At 40.8% G+C, this 25063-nt stretch overlaps 1 protein-coding gene across 1 annotated transcript; it reads right to left on the reverse strand.

Moving 5' to 3' along the window:
* Window positions 1-15709: 15709 nt before the first annotated feature.
* Window positions 15710-24798, reverse strand: CCK (cholecystokinin). Its single transcript, XM_032763365.2, has 4 exons — window positions 24014-24798; window positions 23190-23393; window positions 21258-21515; window positions 15710-16584 (listed from the first exon to the last, which is right to left on the reverse strand). Exons 3-4 carry the CDS (start codon window positions 21511-21513, stop codon window positions 16448-16450), a joined length of 393 nt encoding a protein of 130 aa, XP_032619256.1. The 5' UTR covers window positions 21514-21515; window positions 23190-23393; window positions 24014-24798; the 3' UTR covers window positions 15710-16447.
* Window positions 24799-25063: the final 265 nt, after the last annotated feature.

Below are 25063 nucleotides of genomic sequence, written 5' to 3' on the forward strand. Positions count from 1 at the left end.
TGGGATAACCCTCTTGTCCCTTGAATGATTTTTAATTTTTTTCTGCTGGACCCTGTTTCTCCTACAGTCTGTCCATGCCCACTTTCTCAGGACATGGAAAGTGACAAGCATTGTAAGGGCATCTGAAGAAGTGGGTTTTTTTACCCACAATAGCTTATGCCCAAATAAATCTGTTAGTCTTTAAGGTGCCACCTCACTCCTCATGGTGTTTATGGATACAGACTAACACGGCTACCCCTCTGATACATTGTAAGGGCATATGATATATACATGGCAGACATAAATGAAAAGCAGTTCCCTTAAGCAGTGGGAGGAAAAGCATGGCTTCCAGAGTGGTGCTCATGCATGGGTTTAGCAAGGTGTTAACAAGGCTGCTGAAATTTCATAAGCAATAGCAGAAAATGGTGCAGAATAAGAAAATAATGTATTGTTATGCAGGGCGTTAATTGAAAATTTATTGAAGCTGGTGGGTGGAACAGCTGCCCTTCATTCAGAATAAATGTAAAAAGCAATTAAGCTCCTTAATAGAATAGATATCAAAAACAATAGGCACCTCTGCCCAAAATGCAGGCTACTTGCAAGGTCAGGCAGGAATCTGAGCTATGTAGGCAGAAGGGTTTCACTGGGAACTGATTGCAAATGCAAGAGGCTGCATATTGTTTAATGAGGTGTGTGTGTGTCACACAGAGAGAGAGAGAGAGAAGGCAGCAAGGAAGCCCAGAGACAGCACAAAAGCATTTTTAGCTAGGCACAAATACCAGTGCATTTTTAGCATGATCCTGAGAAAAAGCTGAGAGCTTTGGATAAAGTGCTCACTGGAAAGAGGCTTGGAACTATGAGCAAAGAAACTGTCTCCAGTTGTTTGATTCTGCCTGTGTTCAGGGAAACAGGACTTTGTGTACACTTTTTATAAATAAATAGGGTTGCACCAAAGAAATACCTGTCTCTCATCAATTTCTCCCCTTAACAGAAACAACCCAAATATTGGCTAACCACTTGTGTCAAAAAGAGATTAAAATGTTCAATTTGCAAGCATCGTATGTAAGTTTTTAGGGTCTAATTGGTGAAAAGTGTTTTCTTTTTAAAATGTAAAAGGACTTTAATGTTGATGGTCCCGTGAATCACTGCATTTTAAGAGATTATCTAAAAATCCAAATGCAGAAACTGGCTTATTTTCCTGTTGGGATAAAGAAGTTGCATCAGAGATACTAAGATCACTTTGTGACCTGACCTGTTAGGCCTTTACCCTCTTCTTAAAACATTGATTCGTTGTGGCCTATAAACCCTACTCATTCTTTTACTAACAGTTTCGTTAATATCTACACTCACAGCTCTCTCTTCAGATCTACACTCCCTAAGCAAAGTAACCACATGAAATCATTGATAACCTTTCTTCTCCCTACCCTACAGTGTTAACGATCCTACACCATGTTACATGCCCCATCCTGCAATATGTGCAGAGATAGGTGTTTGTGCAGAGCCCCATTTAAGTTTGTGGCCGTTGTGCAAACAGAGGGACTTGCCTGCATTCCTCTCCTTGTAGGATCAAAGCATTAAGCTCTTTGGGAAGGGACATTTTCTTTTACTTGTCTGTAAAATGTTTTGTGCATTTATGCGTCCATCAGAATAAAGTATTATCTGGTATGCCATCTTACTACTCATAGTTAAGCTCTTCTTTCATTGGCTTGTGTGTTCTTCTTCAGATACTGAAGTGGATGAAGTCTGGATCTTCTGGCATCCCATGATACCTTCTCCACTTGACCAGGTGGATTAGTGTGATTTTTCGAGTTCTGTTAGTCACCTCTGTCTGTGATGGAGCAAAGAATACTCCTGCAGAGATCTAAGAAAAAAAGCAAGGGTGATGGTTTAGTAATCTTCACAGGAAGAAGGAAAGGGAAAAGAAATGAACTTACTGTAGAAATTATGAAGGTAAAATGATTAAACTATTACATTCAAGGAAGGGATTTGTAAAATCAATAATAGTGCAGTTCCCTGCTCAGCTCTAAGCCAGTCAAACTGTACTGTCATGTTGGATAACACTTTGAGAGATACTAACTACCCATTGGGCCCTAAAGGAGCATGTTTTAAGAAAGACAAATCTGCAGAATCCTTAGAGAAAGGTACTTTAAATAGGTATCATCTTAAAACATGCACTTAAATAATCCCGAAGGCTTAAAAAAAAAGTTGGATTCTCAGCACCCCAACATAGCTATCTCACACCACATGGCTGGTTTTGGGTCAATGACATTTATGTTGTAATATTCCTCATGGAATTTGTCTCCAATTTTACAAAATTTACACACAGTGAAATTTATTTTAGGCTCGAGGTTCCTACCATCTTTTGAGCTCAAAACAAAAAGGTGTAATTTATTTTTCTGACTCTGTCTCCTTATTTGTTTCCATTCGAGACAGTGATGTACCAGAACTGCTGGAGTGCTGTCCACTGCCTTTGTATCCCCACCAGAGGGCACTCTGAGACCTATACAGGTCTGGAAATAAGGAAATGCTTCCACAGGGTCTGCTAAGGCATTTCAGATGCAGAGTAATGCTTGATTCTTCAGTCTGGTCATGCTGTTGCGAGCAGAGGTTTTGAGGTCAAGTGAATAGCAAAAATCACACATTCGATGGTGTGCTTACGCAGACACTGGTCCTAATCTTGGGCTGTATTAGGGCCACTTGGCATTGTTCTGCTGGTGGTAAAGTGGTTCTAACACTGGGGCAGGAGGAGTATCTGGTTGCATAGACAGTGTTGCACTCCTGCACCTCCACCTTCCCTGCAGATGCTGTAGTGAGCATGAATGAGAAAAAGGTGATGCGGCCAGGGTTTGCCGGCACTTTGGTGGTCCCCTGGTGGTTAGTCCCTCAGGGCCATTGGCAGTATAATTTAAAACTACCTGCAGGCTGCTTTCACTTATGCTGGGGGACTAACCCAGCACACAGCCAGCCCCTCCTTAGTTGTGCACTTCTTGACTGCACCTGAGCAGCAGGGTGACTATATTGATTGGTGGTGTCAAAATGTATGGAATAATAATTGCATGCATCTGTACTAGGACTATGCTATGGAAGCCAAGTAAGAAGGGAGAACTATGTGCAGTATTTTATTAAAATCAAAACTCTCCTTTGCACCTGCAATTGATCCCTGCTGTGGCTTTGAGTAGTGTCCCTGGGGGGTGCTTCACTTGAGGATGTTCACTCTTGATCAGAGATCTTCATCAGCAGTGTCTGTGGGTCTGTCCAACACAGCCTCATGCTCCAGCGTGAGGATATATAGGGGAGAACTGAGCTGACACTGCTCCAATTCCTTTTCAACCTCCTGCAGCTTGAGACAGAGCATTGCTGTATTCGCTATAGCTAGCCACATGGCTCACTGCTTTCTCTCTCATTGTTCTTATTTCTTTTATATTTAAATCTTTTTGTTATTTAGCACTATTTAGTACTTGGGCACTACCCCCACCCTTCCCTTCTTTGTTTGCCCAGTCTGGACCTTGATGGTTTTACAGGCCTCAATCTGCAGCCTCAATTAATGGTTTAGGCACAAAATCCTGGGCTTCAAACCCTACCAGACCTGCTGCAGGTCTTTTTCCTCCAATGACTGACATTCAAGCTGCCTCTGCTGCTCTGGAGATTTCCACTTTCCCTCCAAGAGCAAGGCCTGTTTAAGTTTTAAAAGCAGATCTTGTAAACATAGGGAGGACAGGTTGGAACTGTTGTCTGCATTACCTCAGAAAATCAAGCTGTTTAGATTAGTGGTTCTGAACCTGCAGCCCGTGGGCTGCTTGAGGCCCAGTTAGCACAGAGGTGCAACCCATGTGACATCCTCAGGGCCACACAGGTAGTATTGGATGTGATGAAAAGGTTGAGAACCACTGTTTTAGATAGATATGTCCCTCCATCGCTGTAGTATCTGAGTATCTCAGAAACATCAATGAATTCTTCTTCATAACATCCCTGAAAGCAGGGGAGAATTATTATCCATCTCTTGGGGCTGAGGAGCTGAGGCACGGAGAAATTAAGTCCCTGATGAAACTTGGCCAAGGGCACACACAATGTTGGTTGCATAGCTAGAAATAGAAGTCTCCTGAGTGAGTCCCATTCTAATGTCTTCATTGCAATACCATCCACTCTCTCCCTTTATTTCCATATCCCTCAATCACTATCTGGCACCACAACATAACACTCTGATATAAATAGACTTTACAGAAGTCCCAAACTTCCTTTAAATGCAAATCAGACATGCTATGATAGCACACTGGGCCCCACTCATACCTGCTGTAATTCTGGTCACTGAATACATTAACATATAAAACACAAAAAGGATAATTAAAGGTATTGAAAAATATTGGTAGTTATGAGTTCTTTCAATTGTAACATTGGCAGTATGCTGGTATACAAATGAATATTCAAAAAATATGGACTAGATTACACCAATCTTTCCAGTCTCTTTGAAGTGTGCCTCTAATGTGCTGAATGCTAATTTTTGTTCAGTTACCAGGCATTCATGAAAAATTCAATCCTTAACCAGAAAATGTCTGTAACTCTGATTACGGTTGGATGTCTTCTTTGAGAGAATTTAAATGGACTCCGTTGGGATAAAATCATATATTAAAAAAACTTCCTATCTATGTTGATAATGTCCCCCTGAGATTATTAAAACACCTAAATTGTTTTTGTCTGCTTAGTAAATTCAGTCACCCGGAGTATTATACCAAAGCAAAATGCTGCAGTGGGTGAGTTGCAACTGTAAGAACTTGGCTTTGTATTGTGTGCCCCTCCATGGACTGCCCATTCAGAGGATAACAACCTGCTACTAGCTCAAGCGGGTCGAGACCAGGGCTGAAAGTTCTGGGTTCAGTTCCCACTGATTTCCCATGATGGATGTCATTACACAGAGGCTGGTCATCTGATCTTTTTGTGGAGACATCCGTGTGTAGCATGGCAAGAGGTCATTTTAAAATGTTGGCCACCAAATGATTTTATTTTAAAAATTACTAAAATGTTTAGTTCAAAGAAACAAGAAATGATAGGCCAGCTCTTCTAAGTTGTTTCCTTTATTGCCAGTTCAGGGATGTGGCTCTCACTATATTAATCATAGGGGTTCTTTACATACCTTTGGGGACACCATGATTAAAAGCAAGCAAAATAATCACACTAATTAACCATGGTTTCCATTAGTATTAAAGGAAAAGAAAACATTAGATAAAACAACACAAATGACAGAACACAAATGATAAACTGGTTACTTTCATTACAATATATTCTGCATGCCTCTCTGTGGAGAAAGTTTAGCAGAGGTTATATCTATGCGAGTAGGCCACCTTTGGTGGGGCACTTTCTCTCTTGGGAAGTTGAGACCAAGGTCTCATTTCCCAAAATTATAGTGAGTCCAGGGCTAGAGTATCTTTTGATAGCTAAGAATGTTTACAAGAGGGGAAAAGAATGTTGTTTAAGGGCAGGTGGGAACTGTATAGTTATTATTAATAACCAGCCAGTTTTTAATTGGTCAAAGAAAGCAATCAACTAAATCCTATGAAACTGAAGAAAATATTTAAATCTGTTATTTAGAAAGAGCCATGTAAGGAACTCCTCCAGAGATGGCGAGGAAGCTGCTTGAGCACTCCCAGTAATTAATTTATTAATGATTTCCCCATTAATATAAATATTCTATACTTAAATGTTTTCTTACATTAGTAATTAGTTTAGTAAGCTCAGTATACTCCATGTGGGGTACATAAAGCATTTCACAATTTACATAGCAATGATGTTAGGAAATTATATGAGATGCTTTGCATTTCGTTAAAATTCTTGCAAATATGCCATTCACAATGGTTTGCCACTTCAATAAATAAAGGTTTTCCACAAAACACTTCCCAGCGAAAGTTTCTCTAAAGTTCAAATGACACAAGCAGAGATTTTCTTGCAAAAAGGGTGTGGGGGTTTTGAAGGCCCACTTCACCCCTAATTTTATGCCTTGACAAGGAGCTTCAGTGCTACTTCTCTTTGACGTCTTTTTGATCAACTGGAGCCTTTACATTAAAACTCCTATCAAGTATTCTGTGCAAAGCAATCACAGCCACCAAGTTTACATTCATTTTTCTAATGTAGTATAGAAATGGGCATAGAACATTAAAGTAAGACAACACTTAAAATGCAGATATTTTGGATTTGTATTAACACTTTTAGGGGTAAGAAACATAGCTTTATGGTGAAAGTGGGCTTATCTTCTTGACATTTGCTTGTCCCCAGGGTGACAGAAAGCAGAAGCCTCCTGGAATTCCTTTGATTAGATTAAATATTTCATATAATTAAATACAAATATATGCATGTTGAGGTACTTTTCTCCAAGCACCATATACATGAAAGTAATGATCAATATAGCCCAAGTTTCATTGAAGATATAGGCAAGTTTCATGGCCTAACACACACCAATATAACAATTGTATTAATTAATTTTGCATCAGTACTGAGGTCTTTCCCCTATACATGGGAGGGCAAAGCATGCGCCCAAATCTCTGAGAGTGAATGCTCTGAGTTCAAGGCATATTTTCCCTCCAGAGGAGATGTTTGAAAGCCATGAAGAGGTATGGTCAGTGAAAGTAGCCAGATGCCAGGTTTCTGTTGTGGACATTGCACAGAACTGTGGTGCCCTGGCCCATGCAGATGGGGGGTTCTGACCTCTGTGAAGGCCAGGCCACTTGGCACTCTCTTCCAATAACATGGCTGCATCCCCTGTGCTGACATTAATGTTCCCCTGATGGCGTTTGTAAGCTTGCCGTAGAGTTGCTATCGCTGTAACCCGCGGTAACTACTGCATGGATTTATGCAGGGGAAATTCACAACACATTGCAAATAGGGAGTGCCATTCAGCTCTGCCCCTTTCTGTGCCCAACCCTGACACAGAGCTTCCATGGTTGGTCTTTGCATGGATGTGGCTTTTGTGGTCTCTGCAGGCATGAGGAGTGTTCTACCCTTTAGCAAATTTGGGGGTTTTCTGGCACTTTTTGTTCCCATTCACATGGCTCCCTACAACAGAATGGAGAAATCCAAATACTCCTCCCTACTCCCTGCAAAAAAAAAAAATTGATCAGCCATACATTTTATAAAACCTAAATTCCTGGCCTAAACTACTTGACTTTGTCCATTTAAGGTGATCTAAAGCAGTTAGGAAAAAATGTAGAACCTCCTGCCTCCTGCTTGGGGGTCTTTGATGAATTTTTTTCTTCTGGGTTTTTTTTTTTTCCACTCAGTCATGGAAATTGTAACATTCAATGGTAATGAGGGATACTCCAGGGAAAAAGTGCGATGAGGTTGGAGAGAGGATGATGGACAGACTACTTTGAACATACTTGACATGTGTGACAGGGACAATGATGAATGGGCTCTTAGGCTGGTGATAGGCTAATGTGTTAAAGTTCTCACACTGTGCATAAAGTATGCAGCAAGGCAAACCCAGATTAAAGTAGAAAAGAACTCATTTTGGTTAGAAAGTCTCTCGATCTGACTGCAATTTTATAATTAGTGTTAGTCTGTGGTATTGTATAAAGCCATTAAAACTGTCTCTTTTCCTAAAAGATTTTTCCAAACCTTTCACAGATAATTTTTGCTTCCAAACAAGTTAAAGAGAATGCTACAGGTCATATTTATTATAGGGAGAGCCAGTAGCAACTTCTACTTGGTTGCCCCACACTGTTTGACTTGGGTTTCAGTTGCTTATAACATTGCCAAATTTTAACCATTTGGGCTAAAATTGTTTGTGCTGGGTGTCTGCCTCCGAGTGAATCTTTTTGAAAGTGTCAGCCAAAACAGTTCATCCATGTCCAAGAACAAGGCTAGGGGAAAATATAGTGCTTTGCCCATGATAAAGAGTCCTGACAATCTTTTCTTTTTTTAAAAAAAACAAAAAACAACAACAAAAAAAAACCTCTAGCAACCCCTTCTTTGGAGGAGGCCTTTGTGTTACGGATGAGCCATTTGCCATCTGTGTGAAAATTCACCCAAATTTGGTCAAAGTACAGCCATTGAAAAAAAATCAGTTTGCACATGCTCAGCAGAGTTTTGCAGCTGAAGATTCTGCCTACACTGACCATGCTCCTGCATGCAAGACTTCCCCAGTTTGAGTTGGTGCTGTGGACAGGTACCAAAACTGAGACCAGAGAACCTGTTTCTCCTGTGCTCTCAATGACCCCTCCCTCCTGCCATTAGTGTCCAGCCCGTGAGGAGGAGGAAGCTGCCTGATCCAAATACAAAGGGGACAAGAGCCTGACTATGAGAGGATTGGCATGGGGAAACCACACACCAGCCTTGCACAGACAACCTTAATTCTGGCATCTCCTAAACTTTTGAGTTCTTGACTTTGTAACTTCAATAATGTTCTGTAATATAAAAATATTGCACTGAAGTTGCAAAGAAGGTTTAATATTTGATATCCCATCACCATATGTCCCATTCAAATACATATTAGGGTTTGAGACGCCTAGGAGTAAGTGCTGCTTCCTGGCAGAATGGGGACTTTTGGTAGCTGTTTGGAGGGATTAACTTTCTGCTCAGTTGCTCAGAAAGCCATATCCCTCCCCTAGATTTAAGGGTATCCACTTGGTCAGAGGGCCATATCCTCTGCCTTCTTATGGTTATTGTCTGCACACCCCAGGAAGGGTAATACACGAAAACTCCCTACAGAGAATTACTCCGTTTCCTGTACTGAAATTCTCACAATATTTTTCAACCCAGATCCTGTAAAGTGGCAGAAGAGCAAACATTGGCATTCAGGGAGAGGAGCTGCACAGGTGACTTTAAGTCCCCTTTGTGGACTCCAATCTTGAGCCTGCTGGGCTCCAAACCAGTTTGCCATGATTTAAGTTAGAGCAGCCTAAGGGCTGCTTCAGTTTATGCCATTTGCCAGAAGCTGACCCTAATGGCCATTACAGCACCTAAGACTGATATCTAATGATGTGCTGGCCCCACCCTTTTCCACCAGCCAGGACTTCTGCACCTGCTGTAGACAGAGGGGTGTCACAGGAGCTGCTACAGTAGCTCTATGCCATCTGGGGATCCCAGTGAGGGATGTTCCTCCAACAGCTGGCCATGCCTGCTCCAGGGCTGATTTGTGCTGGCCGAGTGGCCCACAGCAGCCCTAATGCAGAGGACAATAAGAACTTTTAGCTGAACACAAGTTCTCTGAATTCTCTGGAGCCCTCTGTCTGGCCACACTACCAGTGTTTGCCATTAGGTAGGTACCTGCTGTTTTGAAGCTATTCTTTTCTGCTACATCTGGAAGATGTTTCACAATCAAAGAACCGTGATGTCTGCCTAAGGAAAGCATTTCACAGCACACACTGGCTTGTGCAGGGAGAAAGCTCCTCTTTGGATCTCTTAGTGTAGCTGCTGTCTGTAGTTCACGAGTGGACTATTCACACCAAACAATACATTTGATTAATTTAGCTCCCATTGTCTGGAAAAAGATTTTAAGTTATACAAATTTGTTTGCTCTTTGAAGTATTTGACCAATATTTGATACAAACAGATTTCACCCTCTGAGTTGCACATGATTTGCCACAACTGTTGCTTCAAGTGTTTGATGTTTGGAGTGTCTGATTGGCCATGTGGTGTAGCTTCTGCTCCCTGATTGGGTGACTAATTTTTTAGCAATACAGGGGATTGTTAAGTCACTTGTGGCCCAAGTGGTCATAACAACACATTTGCAGCATTAACTGGTTTCTGAAAGCGGCGTGCAGCCTCAGAATCATTAAAATTGTCTTGAACCTCTGTTTTCATGATTAATAAAAGCAAATATCTTCTATACTGATGTCACAAACTCTTAATAATAATTAGCAGCCTTATAGCTTGTGTCTCAGCTATTGACGGCATTTATAGTTCATAGGATAGCTGGATTGGGAAAAATGGCTTAATATGGCAGATATCACCTGCGATCTCATGATGACACTAATTTTTCCATTTGAATCAGGCCCTATATGTATGTTATCACATAATCAAAATCCTGGGCAGCAGTGTGGATCATGCCATCTGCACAAAGACTGCCAACAGAGCTGTTGGTTTCTACACATTAGTATTCTGCTGGGTCCAATGGGAAGAGAAATGGAAGAAAAAGCATATAACATATGAAATGGATTTAAATATACTTTTCTATATATTTCTAAATGGTTGTCTGAGACTTGGTAAAGAGGACATCTGTATTAGATTTAACTCAGAATTTCTAGGTTTAATACATGTCAAGTTTAACATTTTGTCTTTTGTTTTTGTGGGTATGAAAACTATGATATTTTATTTAATTTATTTTTTGTGTTACAGTAGTGCCTGAAGACACCACGCAAGGCTGGAGCTTTGTTATGCCATGTACAAATTACTGGGCGAAAGATATTCCCTGTCCCAAAGAGCTTATAATTAGAGCTGAGGACAAAAAAGATTTTGGCAAATGGTAAATTTTGTTCCCCCCCTCCAAAGAGTGTATTTTTAACTATTTGCAAATTCAGACCAAATTCAGCAAATAGTTTTTCATGAAAAATACCCAGATTTCTCTCCCCCCCCCAAGAAATGTCAAAAGGTTTTGTTTTGACATCTTTTAAATCAGCTGTTTTGATATTTTGTTTCAAAAATGACATTTTCAAAGTGAAATATCAATTCAAAACAACATTTCATTCAACTTCACAGACATTTTGGTGAAGAAAATCTGAAAAAATTCAGTTTCAGTTTGAAACTTTTTTCAAACTTGGTTCAGCTACTGAACAAAAAACCAATTATTTGGTCAGGTCTACTTAATCAGTTCCCTGCCTTCTCTAGGCATTTGTGGAGAAAAGACACGTTATCTCAATATTTTTACAAATGAGCAACTGAGTTGTAGAGATTAACTGGCTTGCTCAATGTCACACAGAAAGTCCCCTAACCATCCATCCTTTCTATTAATGCGTCTCTGTAACTTAATGAGATTCTGCTTTGCTTTTCTACATATTTGGATTGTTATTTATCTTCATTAAATTGTAAATAGAACAATGGAATAGGGAAATATAGTATTAAAACACAGAGACCCTTTTTATGCCCTTAAGCCATGTTTTAGTGCAGTTTATGGGATTCTCTCTTACTACAAGGCTTCATTTTGGGAGTTTAACTGTTGTATAGAAAGTCTATCCTCCTAATACAATACTGTGATGTCCTCTTTCAATGTAAATATTAAGGCTGATTAATCCAGGGAGGAATTTATAGTTTTTTCCATCATGGCCTCGTAAAGATACTGAGAGAGAGAGCTACAAAGCCTTGGAGTGATGTCACAAAGCTAAAGAATGAAATAGGAGATGCCTAAGTAAGAAAGGAAGAGAATGGTTTTTAAGGCACCCCACTTTAGCAGCAGAAAAGATGAAGGTGATTATGATAATATTTTCCAAAGGCATTATGAATATCCTGTCCATAAGAGGAATATAACATGAGAGAGCACGTTTTCATCAGTTGTTCCAAAGTGAAGGAGGACATAGTTGAAACCTTTTTTAGAAACCTATAGCAACTGGTTGAATACTTTGAGATTGAGGAGCGCAATGAGTTTGTAAAAGGTAAATCTGTGCTTGGAATAGGAACTAATAATCTATCTCAAAGGGGTTGCAAAAGACAGAAGGTCTAACCTTATAGAGTGCCATAGAATTCGTCCTTCATTGCAGGTCGCCTTTAACTAAGTGGGAAGAAAACCTGAGTCCTTTCCTGGAGTTACTGGAAATAGATATGTGTCAGAAAGAAGGTCTGCCATTACCTTTTGGAAACAGCTGACGCTTTTAAAGATAAAGATATTTGTAAGCTGGAGAGCTATCTTGTCAACCCAGCAAGGAGCAATGCCATGGCAGAATCTGTTTCCAGCCCTTGCCTAAGGGCACAGTTTATTGGCTGAAGACAAATTTAGGCAAAATACCAAACTAAAGTAGTTCCTCTGACCCCCATGGACTACAACTCTGAGAGGCTTTTCCCTCACCTCTCTCAGCCAGTGCCTTGACGCAAGTTCTCCCTCAGGAGCATTTCCACTCCCAGAAGTTCTCAATTCCAAGGCCCATGGCCACATTTAGGCATGATGGGACATCTAAAAGTACGCCAACACAATCACCTTCAGTCAGGAAACAGGGTCAAGTCAACAGACTAGCTGAAACAGAACATTTTCACAGCCCTTCCTTCTGGGCCACCAAGCCTCGTTAACAAAATAACCATCCCACTCCCCAAGCATGTCATCCACAAAGCCTGAGTTAGGCGCTCAGGCTGCCTATGTGATGCATGGGGAGAAATAGGCACCTAAGAATGGGATCCACGAGAGCAAGTGTATGCTGGGTGTGGAGTGCCTCAGCTAACCAATAGCACATGCTGAAGAAAGGAGTGTGTCCTAAGCTCTACCCCTATCGGGGAATTAGGTGCCTAGATTGGAGGGAGGTTGGATTCAAAGCCAAGAACTCTCTCTTTGAGTTAGGTACACTCTCTCTTTTCTTAGTAGTGGCACACGCCTGATGCCACACAAAACTGGGAGGAGGAAGAGGCCTCCATTATAACCTTTAGCTCAGGGGATAGGTTACTCAGCCAAGCAGGGGCAGCGGGGTGAACAGTGGGCTTGGGAAGGCTAGCCCCCAGCCGGCCTGCCCCTTCTGTCTGGGGCCCCACCCTTCCTCTTTCTCCCGCCAGAGCCTAGAGGTCCCCTCCCCAGCTCCAGAGCACCAGGCAGGTGAGCAGACGAGCTGCACAGCTCCCAGCTCCAGAGCACTGGGTGGGCGGGTGGCGCAAGCACCGGCACCAGCCATCTGGAGTCCTTGGCTGCAGGCCAACCCCCAGCAGCCCCAGCCTAGGGCAAGGGCACCAGAGCTCTCCCAAAAGTGGAGGGGGGGGCCCTGCCCGAGGTGGAGGAGAAGGCAGCTAGCCCCCCTGTCAGAGACTCCATGGCTCCTCACAGCTGCCCATGCAGCTCTTACCATGGCCAGGCTGTAGCTCTGAGACTGCCCCCCATGGGAGCTGGGTCAGGGAGACTCATGCATGCAGCTGTGGGGAACCAGTGTGGAGTAGTGGACGCTCCTCCTGCCCTGGGTGGCCAGGGATCCTGGGAAGTGAGGACACAGGCTGGAGGCTGCTCTCAGCCCCCACGCACCCTGGGCAGATGGAGGGTCTGCCACGGCTCCCCACAGCTGCCCGGGCTCCACACTAGCCTGGCTGGGAGTGAGGCCTCGGGGTAGGGAGTGTGGGTGGGGAAGGAGGAAGAGGAGGGTAAAGGGGGAGTGGTCTGCCCAGGTGAAAAGTGAACAAGACACTTACAAATATGGGAGGGCTGTGGTTCCCTGACTCCTCCTGTTCCAGTACCACTGGCCTGGGGCCCTGGCCACATGGGAAGTAAGAGCCAGAGCAGAGCACAGTGGGAAGCAGGAGAGGCCTGGGGTGGAGTGTGGGTGGAGCCACGCAGGCAGTTTGGGTAGGCTTAGACTTCCCCTGCCTTTGATACCCACCACCCATGCACCCAGGGTGTGTGATACTCCACTTCAATTCCCAGCTGAGCCTGAGGAGGAGAAGGAATATGAACAGTGGCATCTCAACTACAAGGTGAGTTCACTATCCACTGAACTATAGAGTCATTCTTATTCACTCATGTTCTCCAGGGCAATGCATCGTTAATATGCAGAGGAACAGACCAGGAGATTGAGGGAGACACACATCAGAATATCCCATAGCTCAGCGGTTAGGGCATGCACCTGGGAGACCCCTGTTCAAACCTGTTCTGTTCATCAGGCAGAAGAAGGAATTGAACCAGGCTCTTCTACGTTCTAGCTGAGTCCCCCAACTGCTGGGCTAAACGTTGTAGGGGAGATTGCCATTACTTCCTTCTCCCTGTGGCTGTTACATGTGCAGTTAGGTGTGCTCAGAGCATACTTCCCAGACTGGGCCCTGCAAGCAAGATAGGCAAGGCAATGCCAAATTTTACCTGGTTTGAGGCTCCTACTGAGGCATGAGCTAGGTGCTGGTCATCACCCTGAGCCTGCAGTGTGCATGCCCAGAGTCAGAAACTGAATTTTATTCTACTTTATGTATCATGAATGACATGCCATCTGAGGTCTGATTGCAGAAGCTGTAGTAGAAAGGGTGATAAAGAGAGAGGGAAAATGCACAACTGTATTTTCAAATCATCAACAGAATTCTCACACAGGGACTCAGAAAAATCAGCTTTGGGCTTGTAAACTGAACAAACTTGATCGGAAAATCATTGAGAGATAATAGGTGAAATCCTGACCCCCCACTGAAATCAAGGGGAGTTTTGCCATGGACTTCAGTCACGTCACTGTTTCATCCAATAAAAACAGCATAGCACAATGTCATTTTTGCAGGTACATTTCAGACCATCCTCTAATTGCACTTTCTGACAACATTTCTGATTCCCACATTTTTCTCCAATAAGCAGTGCTGGTAGCAAGTTAAATGTCAGCAATTTTATGTATTTAAGTAGAAAAATTAGCAGTGTATGATATGGTCTGGTTATCTTTTTGCATTTTTTACCCAGTGAAGCTTAGTTCAGATGCAATATCTTTTTTTTCTAAAAAGATTTATATTTTACCCAGTGGTTCAGCTGGATTGAGTGAGACAAAGGGAGACACGTCTTCCACCAAGGTCATAATCTTAATCACTGTCTCAGCCAGAATTATAATGCTTCTAGCTCCTACCTCGGTGCTTCAATTTCTCTGCTGTACGTCACTTGATATTTTCATTCCTCATAAAGAATAAATGGTAACGTTATTAAGAGTAACAGGTTATTTCCTCTGTAAAAATGTACTGAATTTTTTTTCACCAAGCTCACCACCATGTCGTCATTGCCTGTTCTTTGAAAATAGAAGTTTTTTATGCCTTGGTGACTAGATTTTGATGCCACTGAAAGTTTGATGAAGTCTCTGGAGAAGGCTGAGGGCATACTTCCTAAATGATGAAGATGGGATGGTTGGCCAACATCCCGTTGAACTGATTTCGGTGCTGCTGAGGATTAATTTAATTTTATTTATTGCATGCTTATTAATGTCAGGGCACCTAGAACGTTGGATAGATGGCTATATTATTTAATATCTAAATAAATAATAAAAATATTGTACATAGCTTGAGATTGACCTTCATGTTATTCCTGCAGATCAAAGAGGACATATGATTTTTTTTGAGAACCCTTGAATCTCTTTGCCAAAAATGGAGGCCTCTGGCAGCACATGGACTTGTTCTCCTAGAGCACAATCAACTAACTAGTCTCTGATTAAGGTGAGCAGTTATGTTCCCATAGGTTCGTGTAACTTTTCTGTCCTATTGTTGTTGATCAGAAATATCTCATGTAGGTAAAGCATGTTTATACAATTGAATTAATGGATATCTGTCTTTGTTCTTTTCAGGTTATGCTTCTTATATGGAAAGTACATTAGTCAACATTTTATAATGCACACAAGAGCTTTCTGAGTGGGAATGGGAGACAGAATGATACTGGGCCCACTCCTAAAGTCCTTACTCTGGCAAAATCATATTTAAGTCAATGGGAGTCTTTTCACTTGATACAAAGCCATCAGGACGGGGCAGTGGTTGGGCTCAGGCTGAAGTCATTTGAGATGCACTGTATTCCTGTTGAAATCAATAGAAGTATTGGCCTAACTTATGATTTAAAGCCTCAACCTACTTTTTAAAAACAATGTGATATAGATATAATTGCAATTATTCTGATATCGACCACATGGCACTTCCCTTCCACCTCCCTCAAAAGAACTACATATAGGATTACCTCACAAACCCAAAACAAATGTATAACTCACCACAATGCAAGGAATGTTCTATTTATTCCATGATTAATAGCTGTTAGCAGAATTTTCACATTTAATTCATAACAGAAAATAACTAAGCCAAGAAGATGAAAGGTTTTTCTAAAGATTTAGCACTGTTGACCATTCATTGAAAACATGTGACTTTGTTGTATAAGTGAATCCTTTACAAATAGGGTAACTATGAAGATACTTGATCTTTTGTGACAAAACTGTGCTACTAGATTGACGCTGGGACAGGTTACCTCTAGAGTCCACAATCAAAGAGAATGCTGCAAGGTTTACTTAAAAAGTGGTTCTTCGTCTGTATGCTTGCTTAACACATGTAATATATTTGCCTAGTAGAATGAAGGCATTTTCCTGCTTGAGTTTATTGTAAGACACTCAGCAACTTGCTGTGACAGGACAAAAAGGAAATAAATGAAATAATTTTAATATAATATCAACAGAGTATGATAAGAAATCATAGCAGAAAGAACATTTTTTTGGCAAATTCTGCATATGTATATATTGCATTGTATAGTTTTACAGACAAATTTACATCAAGGACATAATATATTTTTTAAACACTGATTCGTAGAGGACAAAAATTATTTTTTTCCTTTCTGTACAGAAATGGGAGTAGGATTCTTCTTTTTGATATAGTTTGATGTTCTTTAAGAGGAGTACTCGTATTCTTCAGCACTGCGGCGTCCAAAATCCATCCAGCCCATGTAATCTCTGTCGTTTATCCTGTGTGTAGGGTCAATGTTCTGTACCCTGTTTCCCATCATTGAGATCCTTCCAGTAGGACCTAACAGATGAGACATGAGGGGCAAAGAATAAGTGAATTCAGTTTAAGCTTCCCCAATCTCATTTTTGTATCTGTCACTTATTAATGTGTACAGCAGTGAGGTTTATACAATTTGTACAGCACTTTTTTCAAAAATAATGTAACCAGGGTACAGAAAGGAAAAAAATAAATTATTTGCTTTTATTCAAAATAAAAAGAATATCCATTGGTGGTTTGCTACAGGCATTTGTTATTGTGTGCACTATGATTTGTGTACAGCCTGACTAATCTGCACATTTCTCTCAGTGCATGGGGGTTCTCCCATGTTGTGGAAGGTGTAGCCTTGGAGTAACTATTCTATGGGTCTCTGACTCCATTTGGCACGTAATTTCCTCCCTCTCTCCATCCCCATTCCTGGCTGCTGGGAGGGAATGGGGGCATGTTTTTTCCTCACTGCCTGGCCACTTAGAGGGATGAGGAGGGACCTGCTGGCTTCAGCCCATTTGCTCAGTGTTCTCTCTGATGTCTCCCTCTTGTTTGTTAGGCGGTGTGCAGAATGCTCTGTGATGAGCTAAATCAACTTGAGAGTAAGATCATGCCTGGGATGAGGACTCCATGACAGTCCTCTATGTTGCCTGAAGAGCCACAGATGGTGCAGAGTACGAGAATACATAGTCTTACAATGTACCCCTGTTAGGAGGCGGGATGGAGTTCAGACATGCGGGTTTTCCAGAAAAGCTGGGCATGTTTGTATGTGCGAATGGTCTGGCTAAACTTGCAGATACAACTGTGCTGGAACTCTGAATACTATTACTTTTTGGCAACTTCTGCTATCGAGCTAAGGTTCTTCTATGCTTCCTTCTGCCATAGTATTAGAGTGCTGATCTCTGCTATTGCTTTTGGTTTTTTGTCCATCTATGTTTAAAGCATTAATAGGATGTAAGGCCAACATTTTCTATGGTAAAATCAAGGCCCAGAGATTAAGACAGATGAAGACATCTCTTTTTAACACGTTACATCATTAGAACTGAAAGAATTTTAAAATGTTAATTGACTCCGCTTCCATCCAAAGAGTGTGAAAATTTGCACTTCCATGGATACATTACAACCTCATGTGCAGTAATACTGTAATTATAAAAATAAGCTTAAACTTTCTATGACTGAAGTCAGTGACAAAGGTCCCATTAACTTTAATGGGAACAGGAACAAACACGATACAGTATATCGTTAATATTTAGCTTTGACCCAGATCTGTGAGTCTTTAAATTTATGAAATTAAGTCCTCAAATCTATAGAATATTCTTACTATGCAAGAATTTATATTTTAAAGGAACACCTGCTGTGACAGGACTTTTACGTGGATGGAGTTTTTTTTACAGAGAGAAATGATTCAGAACAAAATAATGAACATATGGTTAGGAACTTAATCACTTTGTCGATTGCAGAGGAGAGGACATACAAACTGAATTGATCCCCATCCTCCACGCTTTAGACATTTGCTTAAACCAAAATGGCAAAAATTTAACTACTAAAAAGTCTGATTAACAAATTAAGGATATCAGTTAAATATTCAGAAGCTGAATTATGTATGTGAATTTATCTAATTATGTAATTAAGGGGCAATAAGAATGTGGTTTCTTGGCAATATATAGTCTGATATCATTGGAACAGATCATCGCTCAGATCAGAGACTGTTTCTACTTAAAAGACTTCTGAGTTTGCAAATCAATTATCCACTGGGCCCTACTGGCTTTTAGAACAATTGTGATCTGCCCTGACAAAGAATTTTAAATCATGTGTCTCTGACTTGACAGCCACAATGTGTCTCCTTTACTCAGCTGCCAGATACATGATAGCACACTTTTAGGATAACTTAATTCAAAGAGCTAGTAGATCATGCATAATAAACTGAATTTCTTATCAAAATAGAGGTCATCTTAATTACCTTCAAATCTCCAAAGGTGGCCTATAGACTTTACAGAACCACTGGCCTTCAAACATTTCAGCTTCAAATTACAGCCATTTTTGAAAGCTGGTAGAACCCAACCCTAACTTGTGAGATAACTTATTTTTCCCTACAGTTATAACTGGCAATGCCTCTCCACAAACCATAACCACAAATATCACCACTAATTATTAGCACAGCAAAAGTCCCAATATGTGTAGTATCTTCTAGCCAGTAGGTATGGATTGAACATCCCAAAAGTGACTAAAACTGGAACTGAGGGGATGTCTTCAGATTCATCATCAGATATCAGTTGGAAGCTTCATATCAGCCATTTTTTAAATTTAAAAGCAATATTATCTTGATGAAATTACAACACTGAGCAACCCCTCCTAAAACACACAAGCCATAAGGGTCTTCTGCTAAAGGAGGATAATATAATTGGTAGATAATGGACTTGAAGGGGAAGTAAATGAGAGGCCACAATGTGCTTTTCATCAGATCCAATCATACAAAGGTTACATATTTTTGTCCTTTCACTCCGAATTCTTTATCCTCTCCTGTTACAAGTTTGTTAACATGTCTGAGTCCAACCATCTGTCTGTGATGGGCTAAAATCAAGCTTGACCTCTACCAGGTCACAAGAAAGTATTGTATCATATGCCTACAGTGGCTTTAAGGACTATGAATATCAGAAAATAGGTGGGCTTTTTTTGGGGTGGTGGTCGTTTTTTTTAAGAAATCTGGGCTAAATCAATAAGATACAAGATATCTTCTGTCAGGTAACATTTAAGATAAAGCCAAAGTGTTCTTTCATGATACCTGGTTGAGATAGTTGAAATGCCAGTCAAGAATTTTGGAGAATGCACAAACTATGAAACCATACTGAAACAGAATAAATAGATAAACTTCCAAACAGCAGATTTTCAGGAAATGAAGGATGGAAATATAAAACTGGAGAGATACAATTAAGATTCTGTTTTACAGATCTCCCGTAACAATAGTGCTTAGTCCCACAAATCATTTAATTATAGCACTGAGCTTTCTAAATGAACATCAAATAATCTCCTCCTTATATTACTTTTACTGTTAAACTGGACTCCAGAATGTACACGATTATATTTGGCATTATTAGGTGCTGTTCAGACGTCTTCAGAGCATGCTCAGAAGTGATATTTTTTTCTAGTTGCTTATAACTATTATTACTTGACCATTACATATGTGTAAGTATGAATAAGTGTGTGTGAAAATGCAGACAATATATACGCTGTATATCACATACACACACACACACAACATATGCTGCAGAGCCCTATCAGGAGTAAGGAAGAAATTCAATGTAGTGTGGAGGCCAGCACAATATAAGCTCTATAATGAAGCCTCCGTATGTGTGACAAAGAAGAGGTCTCTATCAGCCCTGCATAGGCCAATGTGAAGGGGCATGGAAGGGACACGCCACTGCTTGGGGGAAGTGAATTTCATCCTAAGTGCATGAGGGGAGATATTTCACTCCCAGACCAGAATTAATTGCCTGACATCAAAACAGCTCTGCAATAGCAGGCAAAGAATCTCCTGTTGGCCCTGACACCCATCCCCTTCACTTCCAAGATATCCTCCTTTCCTGCAATGCAGGGTGTAGAATACAGGGAGACTGTAGCAGAAGAAAAGACCTCTGAAACCACCATGTGTAGTAGTTTTTGCTGCACTTGGCAGCCATGTTGCTCACTGAAAATGCTCTGCAAGTAGCCTGTCTCCCAGAATATGTGAGCAATAGTCCGGTGTATTCAGATACCAAACTCGGCTCTTTTTCAGAGCAGAGCATTTAATTAAAAAAAAAGGTGAATGAGCCCCTTAAAGGGAAGTTTGAATGGACAACTATTTGCAAGTGTTTTAAATCCAATAACTTTTTTAGAAGAAGAGATATCTAGCTTTTCAGGAGGAAAGCATTCCTTTTCCAAAGTCATTCTCTGTCTGTAAGTATATACTATAATGTATATACTGTAAACCAGGGGTAGGCAACCTATGGCATGGGTGCCGAAGGTGGCACACGAGCTGATTTTCAGTGACACTCACACTGCCCTGGTTCTGGCCAGCAGTCCAGGGGGCTCTGCATTTTAATTTAATTTTAAATGAAGTTTCTTAAATATTTTAAAAGCCTTATTTACTTTACATACAACAATAGTTTAGTTATATATTATAGACTTATAGAAAGAGACCTTCTAAAAACGTTAAAATGTATTACCAGCACATGAAACCTTAAATTAGAGTGAATAAATGAAGTCTTGGCACACCACTTCTGAAAGGCTGCCGACCGCTGCTGTAAACTGTTTTATTTTGTGCAAATACATGTTCTGTGGGCCTCTAGCCTACAATTATGTAGGTTGCCTAATTACCTACTCAGGTGGGTAAGTGCAACTAATGTAAGAGTTTGAAGAATCAAGCCTTTAAATTGCACTATTCCGTTGTCACTATATGGAACAAACCTAGCTGCAACACCACAGATGTTTGCAGTTGTACAATTCTATTGTATTCCAAGCAATCATGAAACTAGAAATGTAAGATAGATTCTTACTGTACATGTATGAAAGCAAATGCTCAATTCCTTAATATTTTTCAATATTTCCTTTACAAAATGTAGATGATCATAGTAGTTCCTTCTGTCCTTAAAAACCTATGAATCGGTAAAAGTATTGAATTTCAAAGGGAATCCTTTTGACACAGACACATGGCATAATATGTTGGCTATTACCTTTTCTGGCTTGCTGGAGATATTTGGCCAGCAAAGCTCCAATGTTGGCTTTTTGGTCAACATTTCCATCCAACCGCTGGATAGGTTTCAGCTGGCCAGCTGATGAAGGGACACGAACATGTCGGTGATGTTCTGTCAAGCTCTGCTCAAGCTCAGTGGCCACAAGGTTCTCATTGTGCGAGCCTGTAGCCTGCTGTCCAAAAGAGCTCATTGACAGCATAGCAAGGAACATGTAGATGCAGATACCACTGTACATAGCTGGAGGGAAAAGAAATAAGAGATTGTTAGAATGGTGAATTTCACTGTATTTAATACTATCCCCTTCTTTCCCTTTTTTAAATAAGTGCTGACTTCTGAACAAACTAGATTTTAGAGAGTACAGTAAATAAAGGAACAGTGTTAAACAGGAGAAGACTGGCAAGAGAGTATTTGACAGGTAGGTAAAATGTTTCTAGATTTAAGAGGCAGTAGAGAGAGAGGGCTGTATAGTGGTACAAGTAGAGATAAAATCAATCCATTGCAAAGCTCTTTGCTGAAGAACTGCCTTCTCTATGTGGTATTTCCTCCTCTGTCTCAGGACAAAACATTTCAGTATTTCAACATCTTGTTAAAATATACAAGGGATATAAATACTCAGTTTTGAAAAGCTGGTAAAGAATGTTTATTTTAGCAACATGTATTTTGTTTGTGCTTAATTGTTCCAGCTGTTCTACCATATTTGAGAGAGAGAGAGAAGGAAAAGATCATCAAGGGAAAGGAAAACAAAATCATACTCAACAATTGAAAAAATGAAATAAACCAGGATCTCAGGTGAATTTTCAAAGCTGTTTAAGAATTAGAAATAGAATGATTTGGAACAATATGTTTCTTCATGTAAAACAGAGAATAAATGTTTTGGATATTTTCTTGCTTCTATAAAATCCAAACATAGGACTTATTTTACATTTCTGGACGAACTCTATTTCAGTTGATATAACTAATGCAAAGCTGTGTATTATAGTTAAGATATGTAAAGTAAGTCTTCAGTTTGTCCATTTTTCAAGAGCTAATATTGAACTGGATACTTCTTAATGCTAGAATGCTATTTTCTATGTGTATATGAAATATTTCATGGCAAAGAACCCCTAAAACTTACAAGTTATTTAACAATATATATATATATATATTAAAAAAAACCCAACTTGTGTCTCAAATATGACCCATTAAGCAAATTTACCGATCACATACATTAGAGTTAATAATGTTTTAATGTGAGGCAAACAGGTTTTCATCACAATTGTTATGAGATGAAAGAAAAGTTTCAAAGTGGTAACATTTCAGGATTCTACAGCCCCAGCGTAATTAATACCTTGTCACGGAGGCATCAAGTACATCCTTGCTATTTATACAATGCATATACTCTATATTCATTTCATGTAGAGATGGGTGTTCTAACCTGGCTACTTCATATAATGAGTGTGACTCAGAACCTAATGTTCAATATTTAAATACATATATTAGTTCATTTTCATGATGATATATCTCTATCATTTACATGATTAATTTTCACTTCCCATCACAAATGCTGGGCTACCCTAAAGAACTAGATGCTCAGTTACAAAACTAAAACATAATTTTGCTTTCCAAGATCTTTTTCAAGGATATAAAATAGTTTGTTTAATGACATAAAGGTGTTGGTAAAAAGAACAATAGAAACATGCATTATTCCCTGTTCCCACATATTAAAGAGCTGAACATTGTCCTGAATATTAAAGATCTAAATCTCTTTAGTGAAGATGCCTGTGAGAATATTCATGAGAAGAATACACTGAAAATTCATATTAAAAAAATAAGTAGACAAATAAATAGCCAGTCACATCATTTTTACATTTTTCTATAAGCAAAGATTCTTCCAAACTATGGCTAAAAAGTTACTGACCCATCATCTCCTACCTTTAAGTGAGTTACTTTTTCCTAGTTCAAATCAGAGAGAGAGTAGTGCTGGGGTTAGATAAGTTCTAACAGTTTGAAATGCTGCTCCTTAAATAGTCTAGCCCAATGCTTGTTGTAGTGTCATCTGTTTACACAGGTCTGACGCAGATGAAGGATCACCACATGCTCAACAGGCTGCTATCACTTCGTAACAAATTAATTTATCTGTGATGGGGCAAGGGGGTGTGTGCCAAAAAATCTGCTAACGAAGAAGCTCTGCGTTCTTAACCCTTTCCTCAGCAGAGCTTCTTTGACCGTGATCGATGCCAGTAGTGTTTTTGTTCACTAGTATTGTAGTTTTAATTAAGCAAGTGACTTTGCTTTGGGTGGGGACAGTAATGTCTTTTCACCATTTTACACTAGGGTGACCAGACAGCAAGTGTAAAAAATTGGGAGTGGGGGTGGGGGATAATAGGAGCCTATATAAGAAAAAGACCCCAAAATCAGGACTGTCCTTATAAAATCAGGACATCTGGTCACCTTACTTTATACTTTCAAAGCCCAGAAAGAACGCATCTTAATTAGAGTTCAGTGTCTGTATTTCAACTTGCAGTGAAATAAGACTCTAACGCTGAACATTTATACTTTCTTCCCTTCTCCAAAGAGAGAGACAAACCTAGAGAGACTGTTTTGTAATTTATCTATCCAAAATTAGCCCAGATATAACATACCTACGAAGTGTTCAGAGGCTTTTTGGCTGATAAGGCTCCTTTAAATATTGTTTCTCCCCCACTCATCCACACACACGTTTAAAAAACTTCAAATAACGGTTCCTGGTTTCAAACCTTTGGCATAAAGAGCAGCGAAAGGTAAATGCTGGTTATCTGAGCTCTAGGCACTAATTAGCGATGGCTGGTTTTATTTATGTATGTATGGGTTCTATAAATCATTCATTTCTAGGATGTAGACTAAGGGATCATGCAGTGTGAGAACCGTTCAGAATAGTCCAGACCACTCCAAACACACTGGAAGTTGAGGGAGTGCCGGATATTTTCTCTCTCCTCTCCATCCCTAAAGCAATGATTTTAACAGATTGTCCGACTCCTCACGTGTTCATTTTCCAATGCAATACACACTTTTTTGCGGGGTAAAGGGGCGAGGGGTTCTTGGATAGGATCAGGTGTTTCTCACCCAACGGGCACGGTGCTGCTAGAAGGACGGAATTGATAAAACAACAAAATGCGTAGGACTGATCCACTCTAATTCCAATATTCACACGCGCGGAGTCGGAGGGGATCCCTGGGCTTTGCTACTCCGGTGACATGCGAGAGGGGCTCCAGAGGCCACTGATGCGCCAAACGCTTCATGTTTAGACCAGAGGGGCGTTGTTACGGCTCGAGGGTTTGTCTTGAGTGTGAAGCTGAGTTTGCGCGCCCCGTGCCCAGCGCGAACAAGTGGAGCCGGCACTGCCAGCAAACAAACGGCTGAGCCCCCGAGCAGCTCTGGGAAGCCACGGGATAAGGCGTGAGGATGGAAACCGAGACTTGCCTTGTGCTTTGCTACCCACCTTGCACTGCACCCCTCGCCCCACATCATCTTCCCCCTGCAGCCAGAACAGGTCCTTTCCAGTCCCCCCGCCTGCTTTTGGGGGGCAAATCTGCGAGCCCCTGGCGTAGTGTCACTTCCCCAGCCGAACACCCCCCACACCTCTGCCTTCTTCCGATCCCTTATCACCTGCCCGCTCTCCCCACAACCCTCTTGCTCCGCAGTATTTAGCATCAGCCTCCCCCCCTTCGCTACTGAACAGGCTGTAACGCGCTAGCGCCCGGTGCAAGCAGCTGAATCGCTACAGTCAGATGTTTTCTCTTTGGGAGTGGGAGGGGGAAAGCGAATCA

Source organism: Chelonoidis abingdonii, chromosome 2 (genome assembly GCF_003597395.2).
Source record: "Chelonoidis abingdonii isolate Lonesome George chromosome 2, CheloAbing_2.0, whole genome shotgun sequence".
Classification (NCBI taxonomy): Eukaryota; Metazoa; Chordata; order Testudines; family Testudinidae; genus Chelonoidis; species Chelonoidis abingdonii.

What these genes read in the sequence shown, in the direction of transcription:
- CCK (XM_032763365.2), bottom strand. Translation starts at nt 21,513, where the DNA reads ATGTACAGTGGTATCTGCATCTACATGTTCCTTGCTATGCTGTCAATG. An exon ending in TCTCCAGCAAGCCAGAAAAG is followed by an intron (nt 16,585 to 21,257) that starts GTAATAGCCAAC and finishes CTCATCTGTTAG; the next exon opens with GTCCTACTGGAAGGATCTCA.